Below are 23,551 nucleotides of genomic sequence, written 5' to 3' on the forward strand. Positions count from 1 at the left end.
CGGCGCTGGCGCCCTCTCCTCCTTCTCGTCTCTGGACTCCACGTGCGCCTCTTCTGGTCTCCTCCCACCAGCAAGACCTTTCCTCTTAGCCTAAATTCAGTGCCTTCCGGGAGCCTAGAGACGGAGAGAGAGACAGAGGCGAAAACAGCTGCGGAATCCGGAGGCCTCGCGTTTGGATCTGAATTCTCCCGGGGACGATGGCCAATAGATTTTCAAAAAGGTCAGAGTCTGATAGAGGGGGCGGTGGAGGGCGGAGGAGGGATACGGGGAACCGCAGAAAAGAAATGACGAAATGCCGAGCGGGCGGGGACAATTTAGAACGCTTCCCGCCCGCGCGCTTTCGGTTTTCAATCTGGTCCGATCCTCTCGTATATCAGGGAAGAAGCCGCCCTCAGCCGTTCCAGAGCTTGTGTCTTCGACCTGTGCCAGTCATGTCTGGAAGAGGGAAGGGCGGGAAAGGCTTAGGCAAAGGTGGCGCTAAGCGCCACCGCAAAGTCCTGCGAGACAACATCCAAGGCATCACCAAGCCTGCCATCCGGCGTCTTGCTCGGCGTGGAGGAGTCAAGCGGATTTCGGGCCTCATCTACGAGGAGACCCGGGGTGTGTTGAAGGTGTTCCTGGAGAACGTCATTCGGGACGCGGTCACCTACACGGAGCACGCCAAGCGCAAGACGGTCACCGCCATGGATGTGGTCTACGCCCTCAAGCGCCAGGGACGCACCCTCTACGGCTTCGGAGGCTAAGCTGCCGCTCCAGTTTCACGTGTGATGACCCCAAAGGCCCTTTTTAGGGCCAACCAAACACTCGTCAGAGGAGCTGGACACTTGTGTCAAGTGTAACGGCCGCAAAACGGGAAGGGAAGTTTGCATTTGGGAGCCGGCTGCGGTCAGGTCAGGAATTGGCGAGAGGAAGTGATGCCCAAAACGTTTGCCTAAAGCTGCCTCACTTGCCTGCCTCCCTTTTTGTTGACCAACCGGAGGGGTTGATGTGCTCCAGATGAGACATTCTTTCAGTTTGCTTGGTGCGTGCTAGCCTGGTTTGTGGTCCTTGGACTGAGCCGTGAAGAGCAGAAGCCAGCAGAAGGAGGCAAAGGCAGATTTAGATATGTAGTCCACGGATGCCACTTCTGCCGCCTGACGGTGGTTAGCCTTGTCAATTAACCTGGGCCACACTTGACATGATGTGTGTAAGCCTTAAAATGGCTTAAGGGCTGTGTTCACATTGGATAATGTTCTGTGACATATGCTCTGCTCACTGGAAAAGGTGTGAGCATCAGCAGAATCAAGTACAATCGTAGTCATAAACTATTGAAAAATCCAAAGAAATAATAGGTTATGAAATCAGAGATGGAGCTCTTTACTTTCAAGACAAATCCGCCTGGCAAATTATCTGGCCAGTGTATGGAAAGTATTGTTTCCTTTTTTTCAAGGGACAATTTAGTCAGCCTGTGAGATACGGTCTTTCAGTGACAATATTGCAAAGGTACAAAGGCAGAGGCAATTTAGTAGGATCCTTCTATAAAAGCTGAGCAAACTAAATCTTAATGTCCCGAAAGCAAGTCTGCAAGAAACAGATCATTCAGGTGTGTGACTTCGGGTAGGCCCTCTTGTAGCCCAGAATGGGAGACCCACCATCGATACAGAAAGCGCGCTTTAATTGTTGATGGGGCAAAAGCAAATTATTCCCCGGTATCGGCATGGTAAAGAAAACAGTAAGCCATTCTCGATACTACCACTTCTACATCGCCCGGATCCGGATTGAAATGTGGTAGGTCCACACCTCTAGCCTAATTATAGTTTTGCAACTATTCCATTTATAAGTAAAAGATTTTTTCAGCATTCTAGGCTTATGATTTTACGGCTAACTTTGTTTCTGGGAGTAGTTGAGAGAAGAAATTCTACATCAGCTCCCAAAAAAGAAACCAGCTTTATTGGTCTCCACACTTGGCTGCTCTCATTAGCATCAAATACTTGAGGGTGAACTAGGTTTAAAACATGGGGCTTTAGCAATGGAGATGCCAGAAAGTCAAAGGATGGGAGGCTTGCCCATCAGAATGGGGAAGAAAAATAATACATAAAATACACACATACATGCTTACATAAACGGCCCAATAGTACACGGTAGCGCATATTCAGTATGATGAGAAGTATAGACACTAATTAATGGGAGTCCTGATACTACAGAAGGCACTGGCTGCTGGGAAACTGGGGAAAGCTTGGCTATGGAGGTGGGGCTTGTGTGAGGCTTTGAAGAAAGAGCAGAATGCCTGGCTTCCTACCGGGATATATAGTATGGCTGAGGGGGAGGACCAGGGAGGGAGTGATGAGAATAACATTTGTGAAGATGTCCAGGTGAGAAATAAACAAGAGGGTTCAATGTTCAAGATCTTTCATTTTCCCTTTAAATTAAAATGTCACCTGCAGCTGGTGGCATTTCTATTTCAAATATCACTGTGACTTTTTTTTTTTTTAACTTTAAAGGCAATGCAGATTGAATATATCTGATCCTCACTGAGATACTCGGGAGAAGGAGACATCAAAAATTTGAAGAGAAATCAAAGAATAATGGAAGGGAAGAGGGAAAAACATGTCCATTGCCTAAACTAGTGGTTCTTAAAGTGTGGTCTCTAATCTCAGATGACCTGGGAACTTGTTAGAAACGCAGAACCTTGGACCCACCCCAGCCCTATTAAATGAGACACTCTGGCGGGTGAGACTTAGCAATTTGTGCTTTAACAAACCCTCCAGGTGATTCTGACACACATTAAAGTTTGAGAACCACCGGTCTAGGGAACAGTTTTTCTTTAAACGAAACAAAAGTATTTAGAATCTGAGTATATATTGACCTAATTTGTTTACCATAACGTTAAATTTTGCTTTCTTTGATAGAGAAGAAAAACATGAGGTGAATGACCCTAATAAGTTTTCTCTGGTACAAAACATTACAAGAGGAAAAAGGTAAAACAGCTTATTTCCTCAAAACATTTGGGGCAAATGTAAAAGACGTATGACTAAAAAATGCATTGTGTTACTAGCTTGTGTTACTAACTGTTATTGGCTTGTATTTTGAATAGTATTGAATTTTATAATCAATGAATATGTTCCTTTTTGTCTTCCTAAATTTCTCCAAGACCTTGTCCTTTAACCATTCATGACACAGCTTCTTTACAGCGATTTTTAACAGTGATCCTTGTTCCCACCTTGTCTACTCCACTGAACACTATCATGATAGCGCATGACTGAACCCTCTGTTAGCTATATCCAGCCCCTAATATTGCCAAATTACAGAATGTGCGTTATGCCTCTTTTTGTGTTAATGGCTTTTTTAAAAAGTTCTTAACCATCTATAACAGAAAGGAATATAATGTTATGTTATCTCCTCGATTTGCTAACAAAATAGCTTCCTTCTCATGTTCGCCCTGAGTGGCTCAGGTGCTCTCCATAAGCCAGCCCTGGCTGCCATCTCTTCCCGCCCTGGGTGAATTCAGCACTTCCACTAGAATATATATAAATGATTATAGAATCCAGCCTGTGGGTTTACTTCCATCACCATGGTCAAAGAGGCACTTAAGTGTCTCACCGGCTAATCAAACTTCACAATGGATCAGTTTGAGGGCTTCCCTTTCCTTTCCAGGCTCCCTACTTCTCTGAATCGCAGCATTATCCTCCTGGGCACCCAGGCTAGATGCTCCTGAGGCATCTTACACTACATTCTTATTTTCTTCTTTTGAAACCTTGCACTCTGTACCTTATATTCTAGCTATTGAGGTACATGTTATTTCTCTAGTTGAGCCACAAGAAGTGAACTACCATTTATGCAGAATGTTACTAATATATATAAATACGTATGGACGTGTAGAGAATTATCAGGAAGAATGCTGACAAAAATTTAAGAATGATTTGTAGGTGTTGGTTTTTGTTATATTCATTGAACATTTCTGAATTGTTCAGATGTCTTAGAATATGCATGTATAATTTTCCCCACAAACAATCAGAACATGATGGATGGATGGACAGATAGATAGATAGATAGATAGACAGATAGATAATCTGGGCTGCATGAACCGTGGCAAATCTTAGCTTTGCCAAAGTTCACTTTTCTCATCTTTAGTGTTACTGAGAATTCCTGCCTTTCTCACAGGAATGTTTTAAGGATCAAAGGAGAAGATGTATGTGAAAGAGTGAAGCAGTGAAGTGACACAGAGACCAAAGTTGATGTATTTATTGCCTATTTCACCCAATCTAGTTCTTAAATGTTCTGTAATCACTGGGGAAGGGAGGGAGTCAGTACAGCCAGAATTTAGAGAGGAAGGCAGATAGTGGGTACAGATGAGGTATGAACAGATTGGCAGGGCCAGATTTTTCACGATTAGACCAGAAAAATGTAAAGTTATCTTAAAGAATCAAACAGACTCCCCAGCTAACTTGACTGTTATAATGTGTTAAATGTATTATTTAAGAATATTTAATTCTTCTGTAGAAAATAAGAGAATGAACAAATAAAGAGAAGAAACTAACTGTAGATAATAAGTAAGCAAAGCTTGTGAGACACGTTAGACACAAAGTAGACCACGTGTGGTAAACAGAGAGAGGAAGGGGTGGAAGGACCAAGTAAAGCACCATGTCAAATAGTCACGAGGTACATGAGGTACCCAGGATTCATGCCTTAAATCAGCCATCTACTGGTGACACCCACTGTGGCCTGATATGTCCTCTGCATGCCATACCCAGAGAAATTCATAGCTATTCAGCAGGTTATTGGTGAATTACAACTATGGCCAAGCATACTTGCCCGTGTATCTCACTGATCGAGCAGCATAAATCAACTTCAGGCACCTCCCATGTGCTGAGCCCCCTTGCCTACCTCAACTCCCGTCCTCTTAACTGCAGCATCAATGCGGAAGGCTGACGCAGGAGCAAGACGGGACAGAACATTGTATAACCCAGGGTTTGATGCTGTGTTGGACTTCCCCTTTCATTGCACCCTATTCCAAGCGTGCTAACCTCTCCCATCACTTTCCCTTTTCTCCCTGTTTTACGTTGTTAAATGGATTCGATTAACTGTGTGATTTGAACGTCTTCATTTGGCCTAGGAGCCTTTCTGTGCAGTGAACTCTGGGATTTCTTGTCTGGTGATAGAGTAGAAGGCGGCAATTACAACAAAGTAATTGCTTACTGCAGCAACCATGTTATAGAAGGGGGCTGGCAACAAGGTGGTGGGTGGGGAACAACTACGGGGTCGTGACCATCCAGCTACCCTCCAAGGCAGATGGTACCCTGACTCTCTAGTGAGCACAAGCAGTTTCTGCAAGGGTGAACAGTATCCTGACTGAATAATGGCAGCCACGGAGGTCACCTGCCTCCACGCTCTTCCCGACTTTCTAATGGTAGTTTGGCTTCCCATACAGACTTGCCTGCAGGGAGCTAATGGGCTGATCAGTTACTCTTCTCGCCAGAAATTAAGAGCCCATGAATTCTGGAATCAGACTTTTCAGGTTAGGATCTTAACTTCACCATTTACTAACAGTGAAACCCTGGGGAACTTCCTTAATCTCTGAGCCTCATTTTCATTATTGGTAGCATTAGGATGAAAAGAGTACCTACTTTTATGTGGATAACGTGTATTAATATTTATAAAGCAGTTAGCACTATGATTGGCATCCAGTAAATGCTAATGCCTATGAATGATAATAATTATTACTGGGGTTTATACATCTGTCCCTTGAGTGTCTGGTCAGTGGGATCTAGTCCTTCGGAGCCTACCACCCCTGGCCTACCAACACAATGGAATTTCTGAGCCTACAGAGCCAAGGACCAGAGGCTGGAACGGGGTGCGTGTGGGCCCAGCAGGCCACGCTGATGACCTGAGTCATCTCAGGTCTGAGTGGCCACTAGCCCTCCATTTCCTTTTCTACCGCTTCACAATGCAATAAGACCAGATGCGATAACCTCCCAACTGTTAAACACAAAACCCAAGCAGCAAAGGAAGAGAGGAGGGGAAAGATCAACCAAAGAAACACAAGGCTAAAGTCAAAACCTGGTTGAGGAAAATTCAATCACAAGCTCAAAGTGTAGCCCTGAGCAGGGACTCTGATGGGCTGGAGACCGCCGCTGCCTTAAGAAAGATAGTTTGCAAGGAGATCAGGAAACACTTAACTTTTTGCTCGTCCTGATGTCTGAGGGGGACTACGAGATTCAGAACCAAATAACAAACTGGCCAAATTTAAAAGTTTGCTAATGTCCAGGGCCAGTTGCACCAAAACTTTTGGAAGCCAATTTAGCAATACCCATCAAAATTACCCTTCAGATATACTGAAGAGTGTACACTAAGTTATATGCACAAGGCTAATAAGTTGCAACAGTGATTTTAGTAGCAAAAATCTGGGAAATACCTAAATATTCATTAATATGAGTGAATAAATAAACTAAGAACTATCCATTAAATGAAAAACTGTGCATCCTTTAAAAAGAATGAGATAGATTGAGGCACATGCGTTTTTATATCCGTTAAGTGTCGATGTAGCCAATCCTGGTGGTCTCGTGGGTAAGATTTGACACTTTCTCTTCTGTGGCCTGGTCGTTTCCCAGTCAGGGAACCACACCACCCATCTGTTGTCTGTCGGTTGTCAGACCGTGGCCGCCGCGTGTTGCTGTGACGCTGAAAGCTATGCCACCGGGATTTCAAATACCAGCAGGGTCACCCATGGTGGAAAGGTTTCAGCAGAGCTTCCAGACTAAGACAGACTAGGAAGAGGGAGCTACCTAGCCACCCACTTCTGAAAAAAACTGGCCATGAAAACCCTATCAATAGCAGCGGAGCATTGTCTGATATAGCACCGGAAGGTGAGAGGATGGCGAAAAAAGACCAGGCATGGTTCCGCTCTGCCGTACACAGGGTGGCTAGGAGCCAGAATCAGCACCATGGCACTAACGACAAACGGTTGATATAGAAGGACTTCTTAGATAGATAGATTTTACGCATATATATTTCACTTATACGTAAAGTATATTTTTTTAAGTTAAAAAAGCAAAGGGCAGGCAGGACAGTGTGTTTCTGTGTAAATTGTCTTAAATGGATGTATATGACTATGTGGGTAAATAAATAGAACATTTTTCTGGAAGTACACACAAGAAACCTGTAACTGTTGTCACCATCATGAGGAGCAAACAGGATAGGAGACTGAGGAGAGGAGGACTTTCATTTGATTCCTTTCTGTACAGTTCGATTAGCTCTCAAGTAAAATATCATTTTTGTTTGTGTATGTGCATCAACAGAAGTACGTAATCTAGAGAGTGGGATTATGAGCCACTTTGTTTTTCCTTTTTAAATCTTTGTTTACTATAAAAAATACTTAATGTTACAAACATACAGGGGAGGGGATAAACCATCTCAAAACGCCTAGCGTAGTACCTGGCACATAGTAGACAATAAATATTAGTTAAATCTAAAAAAAAAAAAAAAAAAAAAAAAAAAGTTTTATGAACTGAAAGAAATTCACTAAACACGTGTCTATTTTTCACCAGGCATTCATTCCCCTGGGTGATTTCCGCCCCCAGTCAATTTTTTCTAGTTAACGAGGCCTGGTGATAACGTTTGCTTCTCAGCTGGGCTAACCACACCCCAAAGAGCTGAATCTTGGAGAACCCTGAAACCAGGCAGAGGACATTAGATTCCCCAGAATAAGGCCTGGAGATTTTGCTGATTCTTGAGCAAGTTGACAGTGATGTTTTGGGAAGCTTAGCCTGGCTGAGATGTGCAAACTGCACTGAAGGGGGAAGAGAAAGAGAAACTGAAACCAGTGAGGAGGCCGTTGCAGGCCCTAGAGGGCCCTGGACAAGAATGGTGGCGGCAGGACTGAGGAAGACTGGAAAAAGGGACGGTGATGCGCGGAGGCACAGAAACTTCTGGTTCCCCTAAACTGGAAGTGGTCATTTGGGTTGAATTTAGAAACCTCTTTGATTTGAATTAGTTTTTAAATAAAAGAATAATGAGGAATAGTTCCCGTCTATGGAATCCCTACTCTGTACCATTTCAGATCTTCAGAACAACCCCCAAAGGTAAATGTTATCCCCATTTTACAAAGCAAGAAACTGATGCTCATGCAGTTTAAATAACTTGGCATTCTCTGATACACTATGACGCTCCTGAATCTTACTACAATATTTGTCTAAAATTTGATCTGAGGATCTTGAATATATTTGCCAGATACACTTAATAGAACCATGACATACAGCATTGGTGCTGGAAAGGACCCAAGAAATCATCTGTTCCAATTTCCTCATTATATTTTTCCTCTGGTTTCAGGACAAAACTACTCTAGCTTCTCTTCCCCACCAGATGCCCCAGGGGTGTAGATGGTCCTCACAAGCCTGTCCTTTGGGCCATCTCTTGATAAGCTCTTCCCAGGGAATCCCAGGGGCTCCTCCAGCTCCTCTGGGCAGATGAGAGAACCCAGCTGGGTCCTTAGATCTGCCTCCAGATCCCCACGCCCAGCTGCCTCTCAAGAAGGACAAGGCCATTTGCCACTGCCCGTTGAGAGCTGTGACCCAGTGTGGCCTGAAGCAAATTCTTCAGCCTCTCCCCTCTCAGGCTGCCCATGCCTGTGAAGGTGGCATCATCCTCCCAGCCACTCAGGCAGGAAGTTCCCGAGACAGCTTTGATTACTTTTTGCCACAACAACCCCCTTCTGCCCCTTCCCCCATCCAGGCTCAGGCAATCTTCTACGCGCAATAACGTCAAAACTCCGCGTGTGCACCTGCCCCCCCGCCCCGCCCATTGTTGTGGCTGGTCCCCTCGTTCTTCTCATCCTCAGCACCTCTCAATCTGCTGTGTCCCTGAGGCCTGTGACTTGGCCTCCTGCCTCGGGTGCTGCTCACTTCTGACTCCTTTGGCACCCTCTCCCCAGATTAACCCTCTTTACACACAGCTCCGATGTCACCCACCTGCTTACGGCACTCCACCCTCAGGGGTTCCCCCCCTTTTCTTGTTCTCTTTTATCCTCATTTCCTGATCTTTCCCCCATCCCCCATAGAAAACCATTCTACTATGGTTAAGGTATCTTTTGTTTCTATGTATGATTGCAAGATATAGTAATTATTTTTAATTTACATAAATAGTTTTGTTTTAAATCTCATTCCACGTATTACCTTATTGCCCCCAGCACTGTGTTTTAGATCTCTCCTTGTTGTTAGGTATCCATTTAATCCACTGTCTCTTACCGCTGCAGAGTACTCCACGGAGTGAATCGACCACATTTTCTCTATCCGCTCTCACAGTGACGAATGCCCACAGTGTTCCTAATGTCCCATCATCCTTGTCATGTTCCCCGGATAGACCCGTGTGAGAGTTTCTTTTGGATAAATATCCAGAAACAGCGTTGCAGGCTCCTATGATGCGTGTCCTTAATTGGTCTAAGAAGTACCAGGCTGCCCTTCAGAATGGCTGTCCCAGTCCACACCCCCCCAGTGGGGCACCAACCATCTAAGCCCTCCACCCTGGCCAACCGGAGTATCCAGTGTAAATGACATCTCATCATTGCCTTAATTCGCCTTTCTCTGATTGCTAATATTTATGAGCATCTCTACATATGTATGTTAACTTTTTTGCTTCCTCTTCTATAATCCTCTCCCCTACACTGTTTACAGGGTAAAATCCACCCTCTCCCCAGTTTGGCATTCAAGACCCCCAAGTCAGCAGGCCGCAAAGTCCCCACCACTGAAAAGCCATTTCCCATTCCTGGCCTTGGCCTGCCCTGTGGACTGGCCAACACTCCTAAGTCTCCTTGTCTTTTTCTGGTTCCTCTGCCTGGATGAAACTCCCTGCCCCGGTCCCAAGTTCTCCCACAGGAAGAGCTCTGTGATTCCCTCAGTTAGAATTGATCTTTCGCTCTGAACTTCTCTCATCTGCGCCTTTCTCTGCCACCTACCACAGCATGCCCTCCATTTTACTGCATGTCTTCTCCTCACAGAGCCTACAGACCTGGTTCCCATTTCTGCAAACGCAGGTACGTGCCTCCAGGTATGAAGAGATGCTGGGATTCCTGTTGAACAAAATAGTAACAATTTTTAATTTGAGTGGTGACTTTACTTTGTTCTTTGTAATTTTCTCTTTTGCAGTGGTTTTCAGTTGCAGGTTGTAACCCATTAGCAGGTGGTGAAATCAATTTAGAAAATAGGAGCCAGTATGTTCTATTAATAAATCGGAATAGGATTGAAAATATCAAGGTGCGTCCCCAGTGGAAAAAAAATATCCTTTTGTACACCTTGTTTCACTTTTTAGACGTGTGTGTGTGTGTGTGTGTGTGTGTGTGTGTGTGTGCAGTTGGTAGTAATATAAAATTATCTTACTGTAGTTTGGAGTCAGCAGGAATCAGAGCTACTGTACATATAGAGTGATACTGTATCTCTATATGTAACTACTGCGTGTATTGTTTCCTTCTGAAACAATAAGTCTAATACAAAAAGAAAAGCCAAACACGAGACCCAGGGTCAAATTCCACCTCTGCCATCTTCCGGCTGTGTGACCCACCTTCCCAGGTGTCTCTCCCTCACCGGGGTTAGTTTCTTCATCTATTCAACAGGAGGAAAAAAGCCCTTCCTCCCTCCCAGGGTTACTGTGAAATTGAATGAGAGGAGGTGAGTGCAAGATGAGCCACAAGCCATCTAGGAACGTGGGTATTCTTACCGCCTGGGCCACACGGTCTAGAAGCTGGTCATGTGTTTAAAATTGTTCACCAATTGGTGTGTGTTGTTGTTCTTTTCTACGACACGATTGTAACTGGGAGTTACATCAGTTCATATTAACGTCACTAACGTTGACATCATCGATGTTAATGATGTTATTAATATGGATTTATGACCACCTGTCAGGCTCTGTGCTAAGCACTTTGTGTGAACTGTATTATCTCTTGCCATCCTCACAGCAATCCCGAAGCGGGTGCAATTACGATCCTGCTTTACACATGAGGAAACGGAGATCCCGGTCTCTTCTCTTTGGAGCCTTTTTACTGGTTAGGGGTCAGGAGCCCTGGCCCTACCCTCCAAGGGGCCTCAGGCCTCAGCGCCGGTGTGGACCCTAGACTTCTGTTTCCCATCCCGTTTTCTCTCCTCTTCTTCCTGCCTCTCTTGATGCATGATGCTTCACTCTCTGCCCCTGCTCGTCCCCCAAACCCCTACCGCATCCCCAAACAATCCTGTCAGCAGGGCTGAATCTGATGTCTTTGGGGCTATAAAAACAGACGCTCCCCCCCGGATCGGCTGCATTCAGGGACAGATTGGGGCCGCCGGCGGGGGCGTAGCTCAGTGAACTCTTGGCTCAGTTACTATCACCAGGAGCGGGCTACATCTGGGACGGTGGCAGTTCATGGGCAAGGGGCACCTGGGCTTTCCAGACGCCCTGCCCATGGTCAGTTTTCCGCTCCCGTGTTCCGGGAACCCCAAGAACCCTGGAAGTTCTTCACAGAGGTCCAGTCCAGGCCTGCTCTTGATCTGTAACTTCAAGGACCCCAACACAAGGACACCTTGTGCCCGACTCCCTCATATAAGGCAAAGAGTCGAAGGGCAGATGAATTAGGCCCCTCGTCAAGCATTTCCTGACCACCCACCGCGTGCCAGGCACCGCTTGGGTGCTGGTGCCACAGAGATGAACAGGGACAAATCCTCACCCCGAGGAATGCTGCCGGCCTAATGCTGAGGGTAGGGAAAAGGAAGGGGTGTCAGGATAGGAAGGGGAAGAGGCAAGGAGAAGGACCCAAAGAGACGACGGCGGAGAGGAGAAAGGGAAGGGAAGGCCACACAGGGCTGAATCTCGAAGAACGAGCAGGGGTTCTCAGGGCTACAGAAAAGCGGGGAACAGTCTAGACAGAAGAAATGGAATGTGTGAAGACATCGTACACTTGGGGACTGCAGGTGTTCTGTGAGGCTAGAACCTACTTGTTGCAGCTGGCAGAGCACCTGAACCCTGGGGAGGCTCTGAGAAATACCAGGAACTAGACGTCCATTAAAATCATTGTGATTGGGATCTTTTAAATTGAATGCTTATTCTGGACCAGACACTGTGCTAGGTACTTTATAGGAATCGTCACTTTTAATATTTCCAGCAACGCTATTAGCAAGACGCTATTGTCCCCGTTTTGCAAACGGGAAAAGTGAGGCCTAGGGAGATTTACTTGCTGAAGTCACATACCTGTTCTCTGGGAAGACTAGGATTCAAATTCAAGTCTGTCTAACTCCAGAGTCCCTACTAGTTGTTGACCTCCACTGCTCTGAACTGTCATGCAAAAGAAGGTTGACTCCATTCTGAAGGGAATGGGAAGGAGGTGGAAAAGTTTTAAGCATGCGAGTGACAGGCTCAAAAAAATGCATTTTAAAAAAGATAGCTCTCACACAGAGTGGCAGCCTCGTGGCAGGGCAGAGAGTCTAGCCTGAATATTTAATCCTCTAGCTCCGAGCTGGTGAGGGCATCAGTTAAGGCCAGGACCAGGGACGGATGGAGAGAGGGTCATAGATTTGAAAGTCAGAAAGTAGATTTGATAACAGTTGGTGACTCATGAGATTTGGACAAAGGACAAGAGGAAGGGACTTCTGATCTGAACAGATGGGGGATGAAGGTGTCTTTCAGTAAGACGGGGAATATGGAAGGGAAGAAATAGCTCTGGGAAGCAAGATGACGCAGTTTTGGAAATAAGCCGAGTCTGAAGTGCCTATTTTCCACCCAGAAAGACCCGGCCACCAGGCAGTTAGAAATATCGGTGTCGAGCTCCGGACAGGGGTCTCAGCAGAAGATCCCAATTTGGGAACACTTGGCAGAGAGGCAGAGACACGGAAAGCAGGGAATCCATGATCTCACTTGAGTTGCGGGGAGAAAAAAAGACAGCCAAGGCCAGCATGGGCGAAACCGGGAATATTGATAAGCCTGGCAGAGAAAGAGGAAGAGAACATGAGAAGGCTGAGATGGGGACCTGGAGAAGGATACGGATGACGAGGAGAGGGTGTGACCCCAAAGGCCCACTCCTCTTCCAAGGAAGCAAAGGTAGTGTCATCAGGGCCATAATACCTCGTAGCTTCCCTCTACACACGCACACACACCTCTCCCCCACTATCCTAAGGCGGAATGAAATCTGAACAAAGACTGTTTTTCCCAGGTGTAGGGTAGACTTTTCCCGCAACCGAGCTAGCTGTGTAGAAGCTCATTATTAGAGGAAGAGCATTTATTTTCTTGGTCCTTCATTAGCCTTTAACTCTCACCTGAGAGTCAAGAATGATGTAAGTACAGAAATGATGACATGTTAAAACTTACATTTTAAATCGTTCTCTTGTGTTGATGAACTCGGTTCGTGCTGGTCTCCCAAACAAATAGAAAGATCTGCAAGACTCCTGTGAGGGTAGGCCTTTACAGTGACAGGGACACACAATTTCATTCTATTCCTGAGTGGATATCAACAATGCCACTCACCTTCCCTTTGAGATTCAGACAGGGAGACTTCCTGGAGGTTAGGGGTGCCCAGACTGGTCAATTAAAGCAGTGTGATCTTGGGGGCAGGCAGAGGATGCAGAGGACTGACACCTGACTCTGACATCGCAGGTTCCAGGGTCCGCTCAGCTGCTCCTGGACCTGAGATGCCGGACAAGTCACTCACCTGAGAGCCTCGGACTGTACCTCAGAAAGCCCTATGTCTGTATGTCCCCGAAAGGTTTGCCACGAGGATGGATGAGATGACGGGTGCAAAGGTGGTGCCCCACACACCTCTAGAAGTCACTACTTCCTAACTCAAAGAGTACAGATCCAGGGCCATGGATCCACCCTGCTGCGGGGGCCTAAGCAGGTACTAAGGGTCTGGGCAGAGACCCGGAGGCACGCTCCGGAAACTGCCGTGACCCTGGAGTACAAACAGGTGGCAACCGGTAGCAGGAGGGGCCTCAGTCCCTACACTGCTCTCCCTTTTTCTGACACATCTCAGGAGAGGCAACGGGAGCTTTAAAAAACTAAGTTTCCTTCCTTCCCCCTTCTGCCCTCTGTGAATTCTCACTGATCTCTGTAACCAATGCCTTTAACCTGTGGCTGTACTGAGACAAAACAGCAAACACAAGTCTTGGCCTCTTCCAGGTGCACACAAGTGACTGAGAAGGTTCAGAAGAGGTGTCATCTAAGACCTGTACAGCCTTCGTATCTGAGCTCTGTGGAGACGGGCTCTGTGGAGACGGGCTCTGCAAGACCGCGCCGACTCACTCCCCTGGCCACTAAGAGGCCTTGCACTTCCACCTCCCAAATAGCCCAAGAATCGTCTCTCAGGCCTCCACCCTCACGATTTCCTCCTAGTGGGAAACTTCATCTTTCCAAAGGAGGACCACGTTCTGCCTGTTTGATTTCTCTTCCCGGAGAACTTGAACTCAGAGCGCCACGTCTGTCCTCTCGCGGGGGCGGGGTGGGGTGGTAATCCTTCAAATACCTGAAAACCGACTTCCCACACGTCTGAAGAAAACATGTAGACGAACTACCAAGTCTGGGCAGAGAATCCAGACGCAGGTCGAAGGTTTTAGAGACTCCTTCACGGAGCACAGTGACTCTCCCTCTGCGGACCCGGGCAGGAAACGGTCCGTTTAAGGCCCAGATCACGAAAGTGGCCCTCGAGTCTGTACACGCCCCCTGCCCCCCCCCCCCCCGCCGTGGCTTTGATTAAGAGCAGAGGGTGCGAGGTGTTATCCTACCGTCGAGTGAGACCCGAAATTACCGACACTCGAAGCGCAGGAATCGCGAACTTGACCCGCCAGAAACCCGGCGAGGCGAAGGACGAAGGTGGCGATTTCCCTCGCCAGCCGGAGAGCCGCGCCTGGTGGGGCCATTTCCGGCGGGGTGAGGAGGTCTCGGGCGCCCGGCGATCGGCACACGGCTCCAGCTGTCTAAAAGGCCAGGCCGGGCGCGCTCTGGACCGCGAATCCTGAGCGTCCCCTAGTGACTCCTCTGGGTCTCAGCCCATTCTCGACCAAGAAGCCCCTCCCGCCGGGGCCTGGCCAGTTTCCAACTCTGGGTCACCGTCGAACACCAGAAGACGCCCCTGAAGAGCCCGCCACTGCGGCCGCCCCAGGAAGCGAGACTGGGTGTCCTGGCCGCGCCCAAGAAAGCAGCGGCCACTTCGCCGGTCAGGATAAGCAGACTAGCGGAACTCCTGGAAGGCTCAGAATAACACCCCAGAAGGCGGCCAGCAAACAGGGGACTAGACTTGACACGTGAGGAGCACAATGCTTTACCCCGCCCTAACGCCCTGCCCTCCGAGCCCCCTACCCCACCCCGGGGTTATGGGCGGCGTCCATCCGGAAGAGCACGGAGGATGAGTGGCACAGCTCCTTCCAAGTGCCGTTGTGGGTGGCTCTGAAAAGAGCCTTTGGATATGATGAAACCTCGAGCCGGGCGCGCACCTCTTAAGCGCGCTCCCCGCGGATGCGGCGAGCCAGCTGGATGTCCTTGGGCATGATGGTCACGCGCTTGGCGTGGATGGCGCACAGGTTGGTGTCTTCAAACAGCCCCACCAGGTAGGCCTCGCTCGCCTCCTGCAGCGCCATCACGGCCGAGCTCTGGAAGCGCAGGTCCGTCTTGAAGTCCTGCGCGATCTCGCGCACCAGCCGCTGGAAGGGCAGCTTACGGATCAGCAGCTCGGTGGACTTCTGGTAGCGCCGGATCTCGCGCAGGGCCACGGTGCCCGGCCGGTAGCGGTGCGGCTTCTTTACGCCGCCCGTGGCCGGCGCGCTCTTGCGGGCCGCCTTGGTGGCCAGCTGCTTCCGCGGGGCCTTGCCGCCGGTCGACTTACGGGCAGTCTGCTTAGTGCGGGCCATAGCGAACCAAAACACGAGCTTACCAGCGCAGCGGCAGGGAGAGTAACCAGGGCCGACCCGCCGCAGCAGTCTTTATAGGCACAGTCTTTTCCCGATTGGGCGGGACGATAATTGAAAGTCCCGCGCTGGCCGTCCATTGGCCGTGACGCCATCCGGCCTAGCGCCACTGATTGGCTTGGGCAGAATCCTTCCCACCCCCGCCCACCCCGCCTCCCCCCCTTCCCTTTCTACTTTCCAGTTCGCCAACAGTTTTTCCTTTCTTCCAGGGCGACAGTCATTTTTGATCCAACCGTGTCAGAATGTCCCTCCTCGGCCCCTCACTGCCTTGCAACACGCTACCCGCCATACCCTCTTCCTTTCCACGCTTTGTAGCTCCCGAATTGAACCTCGGTCTTCTCTTTGTCCCCCGCCCCCCGAACGCCTTGTTACCTTTTCAGAGGCCCCTAGTTGGTCCCGACAGATGGCTCTTTTCCGCCTTTCGGTGCTTCTCGGGTTCGAAAGTTGTCCGTCCCCGCGGGCGCAAGATTCCGCCTCACTGAAAGCCTAAGTGGGGACCTGTATCTCCGGGGCCAAGGCATCTCCTCACGTTTTTTGACTAAGACAGTCAGCTCAGTTAAGCCAAGGCCCAGGTCCACCACACTCCCGAAAACCGCCCGCTCCCCTACCGACTGGGGTGTACATATGTGTACGTGAGAGAGAGAACACATCCCCTTCGTACTAGACCTCAAGCGTCGGGCAAAGGCCTGGGCAACAACTGGGGAGTGGCGCCCTCGGCACCGACTCTGAGATACAGCGTCGCGGGCCGCCTAGAATATTTATAACTGAGTCAACCTTGGTGCCCAACGGTTTTAGGTACCTCCACCTGCGTCAATTAAGTCATGAGACTTACGAGCCACCACGCAAAGGTGATTAAGGACTGAAGACTCGACAGACGAGAGACGGCTCAGAGTAGTGGGCAAATAGCACTCTCTCCACCCCCCACACCTCTGGCCCCGCTCTTTCCTACCGAGAGAGCTGGAAATGACACTAGTTCTTGTAACAACTCTTTTTATTTGAAACAGTGGGTGGCTCTGAAAAGAGCCTTTGATTTCACAGGTGCCCCTTTGAGATGGGGGCTGGGTGGGCTTCCGGGGGCCGGCCTCACTTGCCCTTGGCCTTGTGGTGACTCTCCGTCTTCTTAGGGAGCAGCACGGCCTGGATGTTCGGCAAAACACCGCCCTGGGCGATGGTGACTTTGCCCAGCAGCTTGTTCAGCTCCTCGTCGTTGCGGATGGCCAGCTGAAGGTGACGAGGAATGATACGCGTCTTCTTGTTGTCGCGGGCCGCGTTCCCCGCCAGCTCCAAGATCTCCGCCGTCAGGTACTCGAGGACCGCCGCCATATAGACCGGCGCGCCCGCCCCCACCCGCTCGGCGTAGTTGCCTTTGCGCAACAGGCGGTGCACTCGTCCCACCGGGAACTGAAGGCCAGCGCGGGACGAGCGCGACTTAGCCTTAGCGCGGGCCTTGCCTCCTTGCTTGCCACGACCAGACATGACTGCGAACAACTGCCGCCTCCCAACCGGGAAAGTCGCCCCAAACAGCTCCGCTTCACCCTTTTGTAGGCAGAGCGGCGATTGTCTACGGAGCACTTTCATTGGCTAAAGCATGCCTTTACCCTGGTGACCAATAGGACAGCTCAGCTAGAATCCACTCATTTACATAATCTCGTCTCCCTCGCGGGGGCGCCACTGAAAACTCGCGAATCACGACGCAGCGTAAGCAGAACCTTAATTTGCGTACGGCCTCTATAAGTACAGAGTCGCTTCCGGTAGCCTGGGACCCACTGTTGGGTTTGCTTATCTGGTCGCCTCTGTTGCCGGTGCTGCCCGCTATGCCTGAGCCGGCAAAATCCGCTCCCGCGCCCAAAAAGGGCTCGAAGAAAGCGGTCACCAAAGCGCAGAAGAAAGACGGCAAGAAGCGCAAGCGCAGCCGCAAGGAGAGCTACTCCATCTACGTGTACAAGGTGCTGAAGCAGGTGCACCCGGACACCGGCATCTCGTCCAAGGCCATGGGCATCATGAACTCCTTCGTCAACGACATCTTCGAGCGCATCGCCGGCGAAGCGTCCCGCCTGGCGCATTACAACAAGCGCTCGACCATCACGTCCCGGGAGATCCAGACGGCCGTGCGCCTGCTGCTGCCCGGCGAGCTGGCCAAGCACGCCGTGTCCGAGGGCACCAAGGCGGTCACCAAGTACACCAGCTCCAAGTGAGTCCCTGCCGGGACGCGGTGCTCGCACGAGCCGCCGCCCGCTTGACTCCAAAGGCTCTTTTCAGAGCCACCCACCTCATCAGTGAAAAGAAGCTGTTTTTTTGCCTTACACGGGTTTTTCTTTATGTTCTATGTTGTCTTTTGTCTTTCCTTTTGTAAGGATTAAGAGTTCCCGCTCGTTAAGTGCAACTACCGCTCTCTTTTTTATTCTCTGTCGACGGAATAGGTTATGCTTACGTAAATTGGTTGAAGGATCTACTAGAGTTTAGATATGCGGTGGCTTAGTCTGAGAAGACGTGCCTCGAAACTGGCTTTGTCTTGGCCGCGTACAGGTGAACGTGTGCACATCTAAAATGTTTCCTAGTGAAATGCTGTGTTAATTTTGATAAACTTATTTATGTAGGATAACAAAGTTACGTGAGTAACAAAGGTAAAACCATCTGGTGTTCACAAGTGGTACAGTACATAAATTTTTGCATTATGTTTTCCGAGTTGTATTTAAAAAGGGGATAACTCAATTTTTATATTTGGTACTAACAAGTCGCTTGTGTATTCCCTATTCATAAACACCTGCATACCTCATTTTTGTGTAGATGCCCTAATTAGGAAAAGTGAAGCTTTGATACCAATATCTTGATATTTTTATTTTGAATTAACCGTTAACGCAGGTGTCTTCCGTCTGGCTCTTCTTACGTCGTGTCCAATAAAACCTGTCCAATGCATGGTGATAGTGTTTTCCCCTAAGAATTATCACCCAGAAAATCTTGTCTAATTTAAAGGATATTCCCATACATGGGAAGAAACTATGCATAATTTCTGAAGCAGGAAAGAGTTTGAGGTGCTCGAGGAGCAGCAAGCCCCAATATGGCTGTGACAGTGCAAAGGATGTGGATTGGCCTGAGAGTTTAGACTCAGTGTTTTGGGAATCCTTGGGTTGTTTTAGGCAGGGATGTGAATAACATGACGTCGTTAATTTTTTAAAAAGCTTACTCTGGTTGCTGTGTGGATCATAGGTCCTGGGTTGTTCACAGTAGAAGAAACCAATTAGGCTATTACAGTGTTGTGGGCTAGAGCAGTGATTCCTAAAGTCTGGTCTCCAGACCAGCATCAGCATTACCTGAGAATTTATTAAAAATGAAATTTTTGGATCCCAATAATCCATGTTAACAAGCCCTCTGGGTGATTATGATGCATGCTCAAGTGTGAGAACCACTGGGAAGTCTAGACATGTTGGAGTACAGTGATAATGGAAATGGTGAGCAATGTTGGGATTAGGATTATATTTTGGAGGTAGAATTGACATGTCTTGCTGAGGAATAGGATTTGAGTAAGAGTGAAACTCCTAGGTTTTTGGGCTGAGCAACTGAGTACATAGTGGTACTCTTAATTAGGATGGAATACTGGGAGGAGGTGTGGGTTGGGGCATTGAAGGGAGATCCAGAGTTCTGATTTAAAATTTAGAAGCTTTTGACATTCAAATGGAAATATGGAGTTGGCAGTTTCAGAGATGCATCTAGGGCTCAGTGAAGAGAACACAAACCTGCCTTTAAGGACCACCTCTGAACAGTAACAATGAAGACTATCATCTTAAAGTATTCTTCTAGACTTTATTTTTCTTTATGTGTTTCCTTAAAGTATTCTTCTAGACTTTAGTTCTTCTTATGTGTTTGTCATGACGTCTAACTTAGTAGTTGATAGTCCTATAATGTGTCTTATTGACTATATGTAGCTTTTATTTTTCTTTTGTTTCTCTAATTGTATCCTGATTTTCATTTAGGAATTAGTGGTTCTAATAGGACTGCCCATTGTAATCACCCGGGGAACTTTAAAAAATATTGATGCCTGGGTGCCACCCTCAGAAATTTTGATTTAAGTGGTTTGGGGTGTACAGACTGCACTTTGGATTCTTAAAAGTTCCCCAGGTGACTCTAATGGGCAGTCAAGTTTGAGAGCCACTGCCATGTGTGTTTCCCAGAAATCAGATCTTTCCCACAGTTCTTACCGTTGGCCTGATTGGTTTAAATGTAGCCCCAACCCCCTTCCCACATTGATTAGTTCAGGAATGGAGACCAGCCTCATTAGCACAAACATTTCAGAAATTGAACTGAATAGCTGAGTAGGGGAATGTAGATTGCTCTTATCTTTTGGGAAAGAAGGTTTATTTGCTTTCAAGAGGCAGCAGCCGGAGGGAGTGTTCTGTGGGTGTGAAGGCACGAATGATTATAGATAGCTCTCAGGAGGAGGGTACAGCTGAGGGGGAGAATCAGAACTGAGCCACTGATGGAGTTCAGCCAGTCTCCGAGCCCTGCCATATCTTCAAACATCCAGTTAAACCAGTTTGTCTGACATACTCTTATTTAAACTAGTTTGGATTTTGAAACATTTAAGAAATAATAACAAATAATTTCCCAGAATAAATGATGACAGACTTTTAATCTTAAAAGTTCTCAAAGAGGCCAAATAGGGTAGATAAGGAAAAATAGAGGTGCTCCAACTACAAAGTTGGACTAAATGTCCAAATGTTAAAATCGATATTTGACCAGGGCCCAAGATTAACATTACCAGTAGGAAGGAATGTCTGGGATTAAACAAAATCTGAAATGTTATTAAAAATTTTAAAGTAAACAATGTACTTCTACTATTAAAATTTTTAGTAATTGTATTAGTTTCTTAGGACTGCCATAACAAAGTACTACAAATTGAGTAGCTTAAAACAACAGAAATTTCTTGTGTCATAGTTCTGGAGGCTAGAAGTATGAAGTTAAGGTGTTGGCAGGGCCCTGTCCCTCTAAAGGCTCTCGGGCGAGGATCCTTAACTGTCTTTCAGCTTCTGGGAGCCCCAGGTATTTTTTTGGCTTGTGACAGCATAACTTGGACTTCCGTCTCAGTTTTCCTCTTGTGTATTTCTACATTTTATAAGGACTCAGGTCATATTGGATTAGGACCCACCTTAATGACCTCATTTTAACTTGATTACATCTGCAAAGACCCTATTTCCAAATAAGGCCACATTCTAGGGCACTGGGGAGTTAGACGTCAACATATCTTTTTGAGGGACAAAATTCAACCCACAACAGTAGTCAACAGCTGTGGTAGGCTGAATATGGCCTCCAAAAATACGTCCACATTAAATCCTTAGAATCTGTGAATATTACCTTAAATGGCAAAGCCGACTTTACTGATGTGATTTTGAGATAGGGAGATTATCCTGGATTGTTTGGGTGGGCCCAAATGTAACCACCAGGGTCCTCATAAGAGAGAAGCCAAAAGGTAAAGGGAGGAAGAAGGCAATGGAAGCAGGGAGAGAGATTTGAAGATGGTACAGATGCTCACTTTGAAGATGGAGGAAGGGACCATGAGCCAAGAAATGCCCCTCTAGAAGCGGGAAAATGCATGGAAATGAATTCTCCCCTGGAGCCTTTGGGGAGAGCCCAGTCTTGATTTCCACTTAGTGAAACTGATTTTGTACTTCTGGTCTCCAGAATTGTAAGAGAATAAATGTGTGTTTTAAGCCACCAAGTGTGTAGTAATTTGTTACAGCAGCCATAACAAACTAATACAACAGCTTTTTGGGTATATTTTTGACAATTGGAGAAATTTGTTTTTTGCTGAGGAAGATTTGCCCTGAGCTGACATCCGTTGCCAATCTTCCTCTTTTCTTGCTGGAGGAAGATTAGCCCGGAGCTAATATCTGTGCCAGTCTCCCTCTATTTTCTATGCAGGTCACCGCCACAGCATGGCTGATGAGTGGTGTGGGTCCACGCTTGGGATGCAAACCCCAGCTGCTGAAGTGGAGTGCACCAAACTTAACCACTATGCCACAGGGCTGGCCCTGACAATCAGAGAAATTTGAATATGGATTGCATATTAGTTAATATTATTGAATCAATATTAAATTTGTTGGGTGTAACAACGGTATTGTAGTTATATAGGAGAATATCCTTATTTTTAAGAGAGACATGCTAAATAAGTATTTAGGGAGAAGTGTCAAGACGTTTGCAACTTATTTTCAAATGGTTCAGAAAATGTGTATGTATGCATAAAAAGAGAAAGATAAAGCAGATCCCGCAAATAGTAACAATTGGTGAATCTAGATGAAGATATGGTTGGTCATTGTACTATTTTTTTCAATTTTCCTGTAGGCTTGAATTTTCCAAAACAAAAATTGAGAAATTTTTGAAAGCTTGTAATCAGACTTTAAAAACTAGTACAGAGGGGGCTGGCCCTGTGGCATAGGGGTTAAGTGCGCGCACTCCGCTGCTGGCAGCCCAGGTTCGATCCCCGGCAGGCGCAGGTGCACCACTTGTCAGGCCATGCTGTGGGTAGCCCAGGGCCAGTCTTCCTCAGCAAAAAAAAAAAATAGAGGAGGATTGGCATGGATGTTAGCTCAGGGCTGATCTTCCTCACACACACACAAAAAGAAACCTAGTACAGAAACAGCTTTTATAGACATTGTTCCATTTTATTTTTGTACTAAAATAATGTTAACTGATAGAATTTCAACATGTGAACATATAAGATTTTTCATTCCATTATATTTAAAAGGCTTACGTATATTTGAGAGTGCTCATCCATATATTGACTATAACTCTGAATGATATCCCTTGTTCCTCATACTTTGCTGTCCATACTCATTCGAGGTAACGGTGACTTCTATGATTGCACTAGTCCAGGGATGCCCAAATAACACTGACTTAGACATTTGGTTGCTCTGCCTTCTAAAGTCTGAAGTTGAAACTGAACTGACGTTGGATAGGGGATTTTAGTCAAATACTGAGACCAAAACTAAGTCATTCCTAGGGAAAAAGTCATATCTAGACATGTTACACTGATTCTAAATGCTTCTAGAAAGAAAGAGTAGATTACCTACAAAAGAGCAAGAATCAAATTTTATAAATCTAACCCCTTTCTCTTCCTTGAACTCCATATTCTCATATTTCATATTCCTACTTGGGAATTTTATATTTCCTATTTGATATTTCCACTTGGATAACTACCAGGAGTCTCAATTTAATCTGAGACAGTACTCGAGGTTTTCCCCCTCCAAAGCTACTTGTCACTCATATCAGTAAGCTGCAGCTCTTTCCAAGTGCTCAGTCCAAAAACCTGCAATTAACTCTTGATTCCTCTTTTTCTGTCATAACCTACATTCAATTCATCAATTTCATTTAAAATATGTCTTGACTACTTCTCACCATCTCCACTGCTACCACCTATGTTTCTCCTGAACTGTAGTCTCTTTAATATTCTGTAGTCTGTTTAATATTCTCCCTGCCTCTACTCTTTCTTTCCTAAAGTGTATTTTTCAACATAGCATCCTGGGTCAGCTTTAAAGAAACGTAAGTCAAATAATGTCATTACCCCGATCAAACTCTCTCAAAGCACCCCAACTTATTTAGAATAAAAGATAAAATCTTTGCAGTGACCTACAAGGCCCATCAATGGCTTACATGATTTGATCCTCAACTACCTC

The 23,551-nt window shown here is 47.0% G+C and overlaps 4 protein-coding genes across 4 annotated transcripts; 2 read left to right on the forward strand and 2 right to left on the reverse strand.

The window, feature by feature from the left end:
* The first annotated feature begins 402 nt into the window (after positions 1–402).
* H4C15 (H4 clustered histone 15) lies at positions 403–4,039 on the forward strand. The gene has a single exon (XM_087444204.1). The coding sequence runs from the start codon at positions 432–434 to the stop codon at positions 741–743; it is 312 nt and encodes a 103-aa protein (XP_087300330.1). The 5' UTR covers positions 403–431; the 3' UTR covers positions 744–4,039.
* An 11,259-nt stretch (positions 4,040–15,298) lies between these two features.
* H3C15 (H3 clustered histone 15) lies at positions 15,299–15,877 on the reverse strand. Its single transcript, XM_087444177.1, has one exon. The coding sequence runs from the start codon at positions 15,825–15,827 to the stop codon at positions 15,417–15,419; it is 411 nt and encodes a 136-aa protein (XP_087300303.1). The 5' UTR covers positions 15,828–15,877; the 3' UTR covers positions 15,299–15,416.
* Positions 15,878–16,863: 986 nt separating this feature from the next.
* Positions 16,864–17,403, reverse strand: H2AC19 (H2A clustered histone 19). The gene has a single exon (XM_014791745.2). It carries the CDS (start codon positions 17,358–17,360, stop codon positions 16,968–16,970), a length of 393 nt encoding a protein of 130 aa, XP_014647231.2. The 5' UTR covers positions 17,361–17,403; the 3' UTR covers positions 16,864–16,967.
* A 243-nt stretch (positions 17,404–17,646) lies between these two features.
* On the forward strand, positions 17,647–21,593 carry LOC147917955 (histone H2B type 2-E). Its single transcript, XM_087444199.1, has one exon. It carries the CDS (start codon positions 17,699–17,701, stop codon positions 18,077–18,079), a length of 381 nt encoding a protein of 126 aa, XP_087300325.1. The 5' UTR covers positions 17,647–17,698; the 3' UTR covers positions 18,080–21,593.
* Positions 21,594–23,551: the final 1,958 nt, after the last annotated feature.

The sequence above is a fragment of the Ceratotherium simum genome, chromosome 2, assembly GCF_057802395.1.
Source record: "Ceratotherium simum simum isolate JZ-2026a chromosome 2, ASM5780239v1, whole genome shotgun sequence".
NCBI classification, from domain to species: domain Eukaryota; kingdom Metazoa; phylum Chordata; class Mammalia; order Perissodactyla; family Rhinocerotidae; genus Ceratotherium; species Ceratotherium simum.